At 47.5% G+C, this 13,937-nt stretch overlaps 1 protein-coding gene across 1 annotated transcript in view; it reads left to right on the plus strand.

The window, feature by feature from the left end:
- Positions 1-622: 622 nt before the first annotated feature.
- LOC123999112 (rho GTPase-activating protein 23-like) overlaps positions 623-13,937 on the plus strand; it is a 78,878-nt gene continuing 65,563 nt past the window's right edge. The window contains 1 exon segment of the mRNA XM_046304529.1: positions 623-1,064. Within this exon segment, the coding sequence (XP_046160485.1) occupies positions 1,011-1,064 (54 nt within the window). The 5' untranslated portion in view covers positions 623-1,010.

Below are 13,937 nucleotides of genomic sequence, written 5' to 3' on the forward strand. Positions count from 1 at the left end.
AACTCGCTGCACTCTTTCCCCTCTCTCCTCTGCATCCTCCTCCCTGTCCCCCTCTCCCCTATTTATTCTCAATCATTCTCTGCTTCAGTTGTCTCTCTTTGTTTCTTTATTTTCTACCCATTCTGTTCTTTACTCCTCTTTGTGGTCAATACCAGTCCAAAACACATGTAATAACATTGTTTCAGGAATTGAAAGCATCGCATACAGAACTGTAGAATAAATAATACTACCTGAGTCATTGTATGTGGTTGTGGTTTAGATTGGGACTGATTTAGTTCTTGGTCATTTCTTGTCATCTCTGGTCAGAGGTGACAGGGGTTCTTGTCAATGCAATAACTTCCTGTGACTATGAGTTTCTAGTTTAGTTACACTTACACACTTATTAGGCATTTCCTAGAAACGATTTTGTTTCTCTCAAGCCATGCCTCACTAGGCAACAGCTCCATGCTTCCTCGCCTTCATTTCTCCTCTTGTATTTTTGCCCAAGTCTATCTCTGTATCTGGGTACAAAAGGGCTTTGTTTAAATGACATTGAGAACGCCGTGGCAAGGGCGCCCCCCACACGTCACGGTTTCCGAAGAGACACGAATAGTTGTGTAAACATTCAGACCCAAACTTTTCGGCACAGCCAGAGGGAGCCCGTACGCTCCAATACCGCAAGCCGAGTGCGCCGTAATGGAAGGCAGGCGCTTTGCTCAATCGACGCGCAGATTCTCCCAACGCGCCCTCGGCCTGTTTGTCTCAGTTTAACAGGCAGGCTGAGCAAGAGAAGGATTTACGCTGAACCAGTCTGGCGGAGGAGGGGGAGAAACACCAACCAAACAGCGGAAAAGAGGGGGGTTGGAAAGGAAGGAAACTGGATAGGTGAATGCCATAGAGCATCGCCACCAGACTAAGCTATAATTGGCGAGGCCATATGCTGTATTTTCAGATGTTTATATCTTATTTTACAACTCCTTGTAGCAGCGAATCTCACTCTCATTTTACTGCTGAACAATCCCAGCTGTCCAATGAATGGAGTTGCTTTCTGCCTCGTTGGAATCCCACCCTTCCCAGAGAACGAAGTAAGTGATCGACCCCACTGTGTTGTTATCGATGTATCCTCGTCTCCTGCGTTTTCTCGTCAAGGTTTACCTCTAGAAGCTCTTGCATGGGGCTGTCGGGTTCGTCAGAGAGCATGATTTCGTAAGAGGATTAGTTCACGTCGCTACTGTGTACACACAGACATATGATACAGAAAACCCCGTAATTTAAACGAGTCCTTTTGCAACTTTGTCCACACCCCAACATTTGAGTGTTTTTCGCTGGTGTTGATTGTTTATTTTTGCCAGAACGCCGTGGCCAGTGTTCGAGAGACAATTTAAAACGGATCCCTTGCGAATTGCGATTTGAAAGCCACACTGACGCTTGGACGTTAGAATGTAATTTTGTCTGACTATTGAGTGAAGCTGTCATACTCGGGACGGGACGTCCGGCACAGGGATTGAACTCAGGTCATTATCCAACGATACCCGCCGTACCCAGATAACGGTTTTAATTGGCAATTTAATCAAGCCTTTTTATTAGAAGTTTCTCGGTTTGTTGCAGTTTGTTTCCATTTCAAGTAGTCGACGTGATTGGTTAATAAAAGTCACTCACAAACGCGTTAAACATAATTATTGAGTTTTACTCTTATGACTCTCTTCCCTTGTCTTTCCGGTTAGTTTTCCTGCAAATCTTTCCCTATCTATTTTGGGTATTCAAGGACACGTGTTCCCTCTCCTAAATGTTACTGTAGCCACTTGATAAAGCCAGACAAAGCTCTGTAGAATGTAACGGTTTCTAGATATATGGTTACTTTGAACTACACATGTTGCAACATAGTATCCCTGCAATGGTCGACTGAACACATTGCATTAGAGACTCGTCTTCTAAATGACTTTTTATGACCACAGACACAAACTGTTTGCCAATGTTTGGGTTAGGGTTAGGGCTTTGACACTGTCTGGCGCCTCTCTGTCTCTCTCTCTGTGTGTGTGGTGTCTATCTTATGTGTTTGTGACACAGTGTTTCACAACATCACCTGCGTCTTATCAACTTCTGCTTACAAACGTGGCATCTCCTTATTCCCTACGTCTCCCTACTTTTCTGTGCCATAGGCGACTTCTCTGAAGCACTACTTGCTTCTCCTGCAAAGTTAATTTTCCCTAATCCGTTTTCCTCAAAACAAGACAATTCTTTTGTTAACGAGACTAGTGTGATTACATTGGGACAAAGATGGATGGAAAATAAAAGGTTAAATGAATAAGCGTCTTGTGAACACCATGATGTTCTAACCCCCCCCCCCCCCCTTATCAACAGTGATGATGTCCTCCATTTAAAGGTCCTAACAGTCAGCGCATGACCCTGGTCACAGCCTCCAGACCCAACTTCAGACCTGAGCCCTGCCCTGCCCCGCCCCGCCCCCACCCTCAACTCAGACCTCATCCCATCTCTAACCCTGACACTAGTGTCAACCCCAGTCCCAATCCTGAAGTACTCCCTGAAGAGGGAGATTGCGATGCCATTTTGTTTTTAGAGACTCTTCTGAAGACCAACAAGGATCCTGTTACCACAGAGCTTGGTGTCTGCCTGGGTCTAAGGAGGGGAGAAGTGGCCCTGCGTGCTTCCCCTCTCCTCCCCCTCCCCTGGTAAGGCAGCCTGGCCTGATTGAACACTGATTCAATTAAGAGCAAACTGGCCAGCAGAAAGAGAGAAAACAGGGAGAGGGAGGACATCTAATATTACATTTGTTTTTTCGGTAGCCGTTTGAATGAGAAAATATAGGCCACAGTCTGAGGAGTCTGTTGTCAGTTGGCTCAGTGTGGAGTCTGATGGGAGTCTGTCAGTTGGCTCAGCGTGGAGTCTGATGGGAGTCTGTTGTCAGTTGGCTCAGCGTGGAGTCTGATGGGAGTCTGTTGTCAGTTGGCTCAGTGTGGAGTCTGATGGGAGTCTGTTGTCAGTTGGCTCAGTGTGGAGTCTGATGGGAGTCTGTTGTCAGTTGGCTCAGTGTGGAGTCTGATGGGAGTCTGTTGTCAGTTGGCTCAGTGTGGAGTCTGATGGGAGTCTGTTGTCAGTTGGCTCAGTGTGGAGTCTGATGGGAGTCTGTTGTCAGTTGGCTCAGCGTGGAGTCTGTTGTCAGTTGGCTCAGCGTGGAGTCTAATGGGAGTCTGTTGTCAGTTGGCTCAGCATGGAGTCTGTCAGTTGGCTCAGCGTGGAGTCTGATGGGAGTCTGTTGTCAGTTGGCTCAGCGTGGAGTCTGTGGTCAGTTGGCTCAGCGTGGAGTCTGATGGGAGTCTGTTGTCAGTTGGCTCAGCGTGGAGTCTGTTGTCAGTTGGCTCAGCGTGGAGTCTGATGGGAGTCTGTTGTCAGTTGGCTCAGCGTGGAGTCTGTTGTCAGTTGGCTCAGCGTGGAGTCTGATGGGAGTCTGTTGTCAGTTGGCTCAGCATGGAGTCTGTCAGTTGGCTCAGCGTGGAGTCTGTCAGTTGGCTCAGTGTGGAGTCTGATGGGAGTCTGTTGTCAGTTGGCTCAGCGTGGAGTCTGTTGTCAGTTGGCTCAGCGTGGAGTCTGATGGGAGTCTGTTGTCATTTGGCTCAGTGTGGAGTCTGTTGTCAGTTGGCTCAGCGTGGAGTCTGATGGGAGTCTGTCAGTTGGCTCAGTGTGGAGTCTGATGGGCGTCTGTTGTCAGTTGGCTCAGTGTGGAGTCTGTTGTCAGTTGGCTCAGTGTGGAGTCTGATGGGAGTCTGTTGTCAGTTGGCTCAGTGTGGAGTCTGATGGGAGTCTGTTGTCAGTTGGCTCAGTGTGGAGTCTGTTGTCAGTTGGCTCAGCGTGGAGTCTGATGGGAGTCTGTTGTCAGTTGGCTCAGCGTGGAGTCTGTTGTCAGTTGGCTCAGCGTGGAGTCTGATGGGAGTCTGTTGTCAGTTGGCTCAGTGTGGAGTCTGATGGGAGTCTGTTGTCAGTTGGCTCAGTGTGGAGTCTGATGGGAGTCTGTTGTCAGTTGGCTCAGTGTGGAGTCTGATGGGAGTCTGTTGTCAGTTGGCTCAGCGTTGAGTCTGATGGGAGTCTGTTGGCTCAGTGTGGAGTCTGATGGGAGTCAGTTGGCTCAGCGTGGAGTCTGATGGGAGTCTGTTGTCAGTTGGCTCAGTGTGGAGTCTGATGGGAGTCTGTTGGCTCAGTGTGGAGTCTGATGGGAGTCTGTTGGCTCAGTGTGGAGTCTGATGGGAGTCAGTTGGCTCAACGTGGAGTCTGATGGGAGTCTGTTGTCAGTTGGCTCAGTGTGGAGTCTGATGGGAGTCTGTTGTCAGTTGGTTCAGTGTGGAGTCTGATGGGAGTCTGTTGGCTCAGTGTGGAGTCTGATGGGAGTCTGTTGTCAGTTGGCTCAGTGTGGAGTCTGATGGGAGTCTGTTGTCAGTTGGCTCAGTGTGGAGTCTGATGGGAGTCTGTTGTCAGTTGGCTCAGTGTGGAGTCTGATGGGAGTCTGTTGGCTCAGTGTGGAGTCTGATGGGAGTCTGATGGGAGTCTGTTGGCTCAGTGTGGAGTCTGATGGGAGTCTGTTGGCTCAGTGTGGAGTCTGATGGGAGTCTGTTGGCTCAGTGTGGAGTCTGATGGGAGTCTGATGGGAGTCTGTTGGCTCAGTGTGGAGTCTGATGGGAGTCTGTTGGCTCAGTGTGGAGTCTGATGGGAGTCTGATGGGAGTGGCAGTTGGAGGAGGACCGTTTTTAAAGTCCAGGGGGTACTGCATGTTGTTTGCAGGGCTGGAGGGTTGGGTGTTGCATCACTGCTGTAGCTGTAATCAATAGGGATGACTGTACAGTACAGGGGGGATGGATGGCTGGGTGGGGAGAAGGCAGGCCCAGTAAGACCCAGAGAGTGTTACGTCATGTGATGCATACATTTTATCGATAGGAAATATGAGAGTTCTGAAAATCATCTCTGCTGCTAAGCCAATCAATGATGCAGCCGCCCTTGTGTTACAGGAGCATGTGGTTCCCATTGGGTTCTGTGCATGTCAATCAGGCATATGCTTTCTTCCTTTCTTATATGTATCTGAGGAAGACTTTCCATTATGGTGTGTGTATGCTCACTATTAGATAACCATCGATGTAACGATCTTTTAACCACTCTGTTTATTAAAGATGTATAAAGTAAAGTGTTACTGAAGTATCTGTAAAAAATCTTCTTTAAAAGCCCCCCTCTCTTTTGCACACGGGTAGAGCATCAAACTACGGTGCTCAAATGGGCCTGCCGATTCAGCTGATCCTAGATCAGTCGCGTGAGTCCGGTCCCAGACCCAAGACGCATGCCGTTTCAGCTGTTCCGGCATCATTTTCTGGCCAGGGCAGTTTCTCAGCATCAAAAGTGTTGTGCGTGAGGCTGCAGAGGAAAAACCACTGTCCTGCGTGATTCTTAGCAGATGCCTTCACCACCTAGGAAAATGTTACATCAAGACAAAGCATTTCCCTACAGGTTGTAGACATTATGTTTTGCTTATGAATGCAGGGTTATGTATGTGTTCTTGCGGGTACCATTCAAAAGGTTAAATCCAACCCAGGAAATATGGGAGAGATGGAGAGAGGGAAGTGGGTAGAATTTCCCATGGGTGTGGAGGTAGGGAGGTAGGGAGGGAGGGAGGGAGGGAGGGGGGAGATGGAGGGAGGGGAGAGATGGAGGGAGGGAGGGAGGGGTAGAGAGATAGAGAGGGAAGTGGGTAGAATTTCCCATGGGTGTGGAGGGAGGGAGGGAGGGAGGTAGGGAGGGGAGAGATGGATGGAGGGAGGGAGGGAGGTAGGGAGGGAGGGGAGAGATGGAGGGAGGGAGGGAGGTAGGGAGGGAGGGGAGAGATGGAGGGAGGGAGGGAGGGAGGGACAGACAGTAAACCCAGTGTTCCAGAGTGGCCTGTGCTTGTGTGAGTCCATTAACGCGGCTACGACGTCTCCTCACACCTTAACACCAGCACACCGCCCCTCGGGCATTCCTCAAGGCCTCTACGGTATACCGCAGCTGCGTACCACGTTAATGCACTGCACACACTCACACTTCACCTCTACAATCATTAACCTACCCTGGGAGAGTGGGTGAGGGTATGTAGATACTTTAATCACCCAGACACGTACTGAACCACAGGTGCACGCGGTGTATTAAAACTATAGACTCACTCTAGCATGTGTACATCCACACACAGACTCCTAGTCGTTCCTTCGGCACGTTCTCCAAAACACAGATTTATGTGTACTGCTGCAGGCCTAGGCTGTGTGGTAGGTATTGCTTCTACGCCTGATGTGGTGACAGTGATAAGGGGGAACCTGAATTGAAGAGCATGGGAGAGAGAGATGCTGGTGTTTCGAATGCTTCACTAGCGTCTAGCTACATTTTTTACGCTATCCATGGCTAAAATGTCGCTAAGCATTCCTATCACAGGTCTCATGCCACACAGCTAAAGTCTGAAGTTAGAAATTAGATCCGCTCCACGTTTCAATGTGGCGTTCCAGGCCAGGCATCCGTGCAACCTTCACTTTTGCGTGTCTGTTGTCATCCAGCACGTCTGTCTGTTGTCATCCAGCACGTCTGTCTGTTGTCGTCCAGCACGTCTGTCTGTTGTCGTCCAGCACGCCTGTCTGTTGTCGTCCAGCACGCCTGTCTGTTGTCGTCCAGCACGCCTGTCTGTTGTCGTCCAGCACGCCTGTCTGTTGTCGTCCAGCACGCCTGTCTGTTGTCGTCCAGCACGCCTGTCTGTTGTCGTCCAGCACGCTTGTCTGTTGTCGTCCAGCACGCCTGTCTGTTGTCGTCCAGCACGCCTGTCTGTTGTCGTCCAGCACGCCTGTCTGTTGTCGTCCAGGACTCCGGTCTGTTGTCGTCCAGGACTACGGTCTGTTGTCGTCCAGGACTCCGGTCTGTTGTCGTCCAGGACGCCTGTCTGTTGTCGTCCAGCACGCCTGTCTGTTGTCGTCCAGCACGCCTGTCTGTTGTCGTCCAGCACGCCTGTCTGTTGTCGTCCAGCACGCTTGTCTGTTGTCGTCCAGCACGCCTGTCTGTTGTCGTCCAGGACTCCGGTCTGTTGTCGTCCAGGACTCCGGTCTGTTGTCGTCCAGGACTCCGGTCTGTTGTCGTCCAGGACTCCGGTCTGTTGTCGTCCAGGATGCCTGTCTGTTGTCGTCCAGCACGCCTGTCTGTTGTCGTCCAGCACGCCTGTCTGTTGTCGTCCAGCACGCCTGTCTGTTGTCGTCCAGGACGTTTGTCTGTTGTCGTCCAGGACTCCGGTCTGTTGTCGTCCAGGACTCCAGTCTGTTGTCGTCCAGGACTCCGGTCTGTTGTCGTCCAGGACTCCAGTCTGTTGTCGTCCAGGACTCCGGTCTGTTGTCGTCCAGGACTCCGGTCTGTTGTCGTCCAGGACTCCGGTCTGTTGTCGTCCAGGACTCCGGTCTGTTGTCGTCCGGGACTCCTGTCTGTTGTCGTCCGGGACTCCTGTCTGTTGTCGTCCGGGACGTCTGTCTGTTGTCATCCAGGACTCCGGTCTGTTGTCGTCCAGGACGTCTGTCTGTTGTCGTCCAGGACGTCTGTCTGTTGTCGTCCAGGACTCCGGTCTGTGGTCGTCCAGGACTCCGGTCTGTTGTCGTCCAGTACGTCTGACTGTTGTCGTCCAGTACGTCTGACTGTTGTCGTCCAGGACTCCGGTCTGTTGTCGTCCGGGACTCCTGTCTGTTGTCGTCCGGGACTCCGGTCTGTTGTCGTCCGGGACTCCGGTCTGTTGTCGTCCGGGACTCCGGTCGGTTGTCGTCCGGGACTCCGGTCTGTTGTCGTCCAGGACTCCGGTCTGTTGTCGTCCAGTACATCTCAATCTGCAACGCTTTGAATGTTTTGCCCCACTGATCAAACCTCACAGTACAGTATGAACTTAGTACACACTGATTGACACTGCTGGAGCATTATGGATACTGCCCTCACTGGTTACAAACACACACACACCATTTACTCTACTTTTCGTAGCCTGACTTCTGAAATGTCTTCTCAACTGCCATTTTTTCTTCTTGAGTTCTCCTGTCGAACTTGTGCACATCTACAGTATATAGCTTGTGTAAACATCTAGAATGAGAGAAGTCATCATCATTGAGTAGGTTGATGTTTGTCATGAATGTTGACCTGGAGGCAGAACTGAGCGATTTCCCCTTAGATGGGCACCTCAAAATTGGCTATTTTGTAAAAATGTATTAAAACATAAATGTAGCTTTTTGGTCTTAATTTAGTGTTAGGAATTATGGTTAGCAGTGTGGTTAAAGTTAAGGTTCGGTTTAATATCAGATTTTATGACTTTGCGGCTGTGCTAGCTAGTGACCACTCTGCAGAGCTGTCTCCAAAACAAGATTTCAAGCTGAAAAAAGACAACCTGCTATTGTTGACCTTGTTTTCCATGGCAACGAGGGGTGTGGCACCTTTTAATGCAGCTATGCAGTGCAGCTCAGACTGGCATACTGTACTCCCACTGCTAATGGTTGTGTATAGATTCTCTCCTCTCTCACACACACACACACACACACACACACACACACACACACACACACACACACACACACACACACACACACACACACACACACACACACACACACACACACACACACACACACACACACTCTCTTCCCGTAAGGAGCACTTTCAAGGAAACCCTCTGGGAGAAATGGGGGTCCTGTTATCTTAGCTGTCCTTAATGATTGCCTGCCCAAAATAGTGACAGTTCCACAGTGGATTCTCCTACCCCTATGCTGGGTGGAGGGCCAGATAAGTTGGGCAGCAAGGGACAGAACCTATGTCTCTATTTTATGTGGCATCTGACGGTCAGGCGTGTAGTGGTTTAGTGGCAAAACAAAGGCTCTCTCTCAGTAGCGGAGCAGGGCTAATTTGACAGTCTGGCCTTTCAGTGTCCCTTTGTGTATGTATGTGTGTTTCAAGTGTGATCTTCTTATACAAGAAAACATGTGAGTGTGTCTCTCTGACTGTTGTTGTGGAGGGCTCTCAAATAAGGAATTGGGGCCCGGTCACGTCTTGTTCTGCGATGCAGCCTTGACTCTGTCTGTCTGACTAGATAACGGTCTATCTGTTTGAGGGGGCGGGGCCCACACAGGGTTCAGAGGTTTGAGTCCCCTCGTCACACACTTGGCTCCCAATAAAGAGAGGGTAAGGAGGCAGGAAGATGACCCTTGTCACTGGGTCCAGCAGAGGCCAGGGGGTTAAGTAAGGGAGGCCTCAACTCTCATCCCAGTCTGCCTGAATCCCAGTACGCTACCATTTCTGCTGAAATGTGCACTCAATAGGAATTGTTTTATAACGAAAACACACATTTCTGTGAAAACAGACAATGGTGGTCCTTCTGTAGCTCAGTTGGTAGAGCATGGCGCTTGTAACGCCAGGGTAGTGGGTTCGATCCCCGGGACCACCCATACGTAGAATGTATGCACACATGACTGTAAGTCGCTTTGGATAAAAGCGTCTGCTAAATGGCATATATTATTATTATTATTATATTATTATTATGTATACAGATGTTTTGGGTGTGTCCATATGCATATTCACATCCATGATATATGAATGAAAAAAATTCCAGATTTTGTTTGGTGGTGCAAATGTGATAACAGAATACTATTTGTGAGTGAGATGAGAGCGAGACCGTTGTGTATTTGTTGTTTTAATTATGTGTATACGATGGGTATATACTCCAGGAATTTGTGTGTGTGTGTGTGTGTGTGTGTGTGTGTGTGTGTGTGTGTGTGTGTGTGTGTGTGTGTGTGTGTGTGTGTGTGTGTGTGTGTGTGTGTGTGTGTGTGTGTGTGTGTGTGTGGCTGAGTGGTGCTCTGTCTCCATGCTCTTGTCAGATGTGGGAGCACATTGCCTACTCAGCCTTTTGTGAACAGCAGGGTATTCTCAGGAATGTGTGGAACACAGACAGGGAGAGAAGAACAGAGGGAGGGAGGAGGGAGACTTGGTGAGTCGGAGAGAGAGCGAATGATAGGTGAGTGACAGACCGATTCATCTCAACAAATTGAGAAGGAAAATGAGAGCGGCAGCACCTCTATTACCCAGTAGCATAGCATGCACCTTACCACCTCTTTCCCTGCTACACCTACTGGAAATAAAACACACACATGGCTCAAAGTGTGGTGGGTCCTGTAATGGCTTAGTTGGTAGAGCGTTGCGCTTGCAACACCAGCATTGTGGGTTCGGTTTTCCCGGGGCCAACCATACGGAAAACTCTTTAAGTTTCTGCTGAATGGCATATATTCTATAATGTCGTGACCCAGAAGTCTTGTTAGTCCCACATTTTCAGTGACCAGAAACAACCCTCCCAGTGTGTCTGTCAGGTAGAAGACCTTCCGGTAGTAGTTTTCTGCATGGGAAGTTTGTGTACCACACGGATCAGGGAGGATCCTCCTGGATGAAGTGTGAGCAGCAGGCAGTGAATTACTCTCTGTCCGTGGGACTGATTTCCTCACGGCTAGTGGACTCGCTGACCCCAATCAGCATTTCATCCATTGGTCAGGCTCACACACACACACACACACACACACACACACACACACACACACACACACACACACACACACACACACACACACACACACACACACACACACACACACACACACACACACACACACACACACACACACACACACACACACACAGCACTGCTGCAGGACATACTTACATACTGTGTGTGTGCAAACACAGAACATGCTCATACTTTATCTCTGTCTCTCTTTCAATTCAATTCAAGGGGCTTTATTGGCATGGGAAACATCTGTAAACGTTGCCAAAGCAAGTGAAGTAGATAATATACAAAAGTGAAATAAACAATAACAAGGCAGGCAGGCTGATGAGGTGATAAGGAGGCTGGGCAGAGATGGTGTACTGAGCTGGGCTGGTTGCCTGGTTGCCTCCCTTCTCTCGCTCTTCTCGCGCTCTTTACTCTCTTCTCTCGCTCTCTTCTCTCTCCTCTTTCTCTCCTTTCTCTCCTTTCTCTCTCTTTCTTTTCTCCTTTCTCTCTCTCCCTCTCCTCTCTATTCTCTCCTCTCTATTCTCTCCTATCTCCTCTCTCTCGTCTCCCTCTCTTCTCCCTCTCCCTCTCTCTCTTCTCCCTCTCCCTCTCTCTCTCTTTCTCTCTCTCTTCTCCCTCTCCCTCTCTCTCTCTTTCTCTCTCTCTCTCTCTCTTTCTCTTTCTCTTTCCTCTCTTTCTCTTTCCTCTCTTTTCTCTCTCTTTTTTCTCTCTCTTTTCTCTCTTTCTCTGTCTCTCTCTTTCTCTGTGATTGGACTTACAGAGCCACACTCAAACCGTCGACTTTGATCTCCTCTGTACTGCCTTATTTGGTCATCTCTAAATGCCCACATTTTTCAACTTGATGTCCGTGTTTGTGTAGCCCTGGCAAGTCTCTTCTAAAGGGCTCAGTTGTCACAGTCTAAATGGTATTTTAGGTGGATGTTGTCGACTGTATTCCATCTTTCTCTTCTATTCTCAGTATTGAGATGTAACTTAGCTTGAATTTTGGAGCTTTAAAGTATTCTGTATGTTTGGTAGACAGAGCTCTTCTAAAACAGACTGAATGCTATGCATCGGACTCTCTCTCTCTCTCTCTCTCTCTCTCTCTCTCTCATGCTCTGTTAGAACTGTATGTCGCACACACTTGGTCTTCAATTATTACATTTGAGATGGTGTCAGAGGTTACTGTGAGTGAGTGAAAGTGTGAGAAATTGAGACACCAAATAATGCACGCAGAGCAGAATTAGGCCGATGCCCGCTAATGATCAAAATCCAGAAAAGAGACGTTCATTTCTACAACCACCTAAAAGGAAGCGATGCCCAAACCTTCCATAACAAAGCCATCACCTACAGAGAGATCAGAGAACCTGGAGAAGAGTCCCCTAAGAAAGCTGGTCTTGGGGCTCTGTTCACAAACAGACCCCACAGAACCCCAGGACAGCAACACAATTACACCCAACCAAATCATGATAAAATAAAAAGATAATTACTTGACACATTGCAAACTAGCATGCTATTTGGCCCTAAACAGAGAGTACACAGTGGCAGAATACCTGACCACTGTGACTGACCCAAACTTAAGGAAAGCTTTGACTATGTACAGACTCAGTGAGCATAGCCTTGCTATTGAGAAAGGCCGCTGTAGACAGACATGGCTCTCGAGAAGGCAGGCTATGTGCACACTGCCCACAAAATAAGGTGGAAACTGAGCTGCACTTCCTAACCTCCTGCCCAATAGATGAACATATTAGAGAGTAGAGGTCGACCGATTATGATTTTTCAATACCGATTATTGGAGGGCCAAAAAAAAAGCCAATGCCGATTATTCGGACGATTTATATATAAAAAATGTATTTGTAATGTCAATTACAACAATACTGAATGAACACTTATTAAATTAAAATATAATACATCAATAAAATCAATTTAGCCTCAAGTAAATAATGAAACATGTTCAATTTGGTTTAAATAATGCAAAAACAAAGTGTTGGAGAAGAAAGTAAAAGTGCAATATGTGCCATGTAAGAAAGCTAACGTTTAAGTTCCTTGCTCAGAACATGAGAACATATGAAAGCTGGTGGTTCCTTTTAACACGAGTCTTCAACATTCCCAGGTAAGAAGTTTTAGGTTGTAGTTATTATAGGAATTATAGGACTATTTCCCTCTATACCATTTGTATATCATTAACCTTTGACTATTGGATGTTCTTATAGGCACTTCAGTATTGCCAGTGTAACAGTATAGCTTCCGTCCCTCTTCTCGCTCCTCCCTGGGCTCGAACCAGCAACACAACGACAACAGCCACCATCGAAGCAGCGTTACCCATGCAGAGCAAGGGAAACAACCACCCCAAGGCTCAGAGCGAGTGACGTTTGAAACGCTATTAGCGCGCGTTAACTAGCTAGCCATTTTACTTCGGTTACACCAGTCTCATCTAGGGAGTTGATAGGCTTGAAGTCATAAACAGTGCAATGCTTGACGCACAACGAAGAGCTGCTGGCAAAACACACAAAAGTGCTGTTTGAATGAATGTTTACGTGCCTGATTCTGCCTACCACCGCTCAGTCAGATACTTGATAATTGTATGCTTGTATGCTCAGTCAGATAATATGCAATGCAGGACACGCTAGATAACATCTAGTAATATCATCAACCATGTGAAGTTAACTAGTGATTATGATTGATTGTTTTTTATAAGATAAGTTTAATGCTAGCTAGCAACTTACCTTGGCTTACTGCATTTGCGTAACAGGCAGGCCTTGTAGAGTGCAATGAGAGAGAGGCAGGTCATTATTGTTTTGGACTAGTTAACTGTATGGTTGCAAGATTGGATCCCCTGAGCTGACAGGGTGAAAATCGTCGTTCTGCCCCTGAACGAGACAGTTAACCCACCATTCCTAGGCCGTCATTGAAAATAAGAATGTGTTCTTAACTGACTTGCCTAGTTAAATAAAGGTATAATATATATATATATATATATATATATATATAAATCGGCGCCCCAAAATACCGATTTCCGATTATGAAAACTTTACATCGGCCTTAATTAATCAGCCATTCCGATTAATCGGTCGACCTCTATTAGAGAGACATATTTCCCTCAGATTACACAGACCACAGATAAACTCCCATAACTAATGGGTGAAATACCACAGTGTGACATCACAGCAGCAATATTTGTGACCTGTTGCCACAAGAAAAGGGCAACCAGTGAAGAACAAACACCATTGTAAATACAACCCATATTTATGTTTGTTTATTTGAACTATTTGCACATTGTTACAACTCTGTATATAGCCATAATAAAACATTTTAAATGTCTTTATTCTTTTGGTGTAATGTCAACTGTTGATTCTGCTTTGTTTATTTCACTTTTGTTTATCATCTATTTCAA

Source organism: Oncorhynchus gorbuscha, linkage group LG16, assembly GCF_021184085.1.
Source record: "Oncorhynchus gorbuscha isolate QuinsamMale2020 ecotype Even-year linkage group LG16, OgorEven_v1.0, whole genome shotgun sequence".
Taxonomy (NCBI): Eukaryota; Metazoa; Chordata; class Actinopteri; order Salmoniformes; family Salmonidae; genus Oncorhynchus; species Oncorhynchus gorbuscha.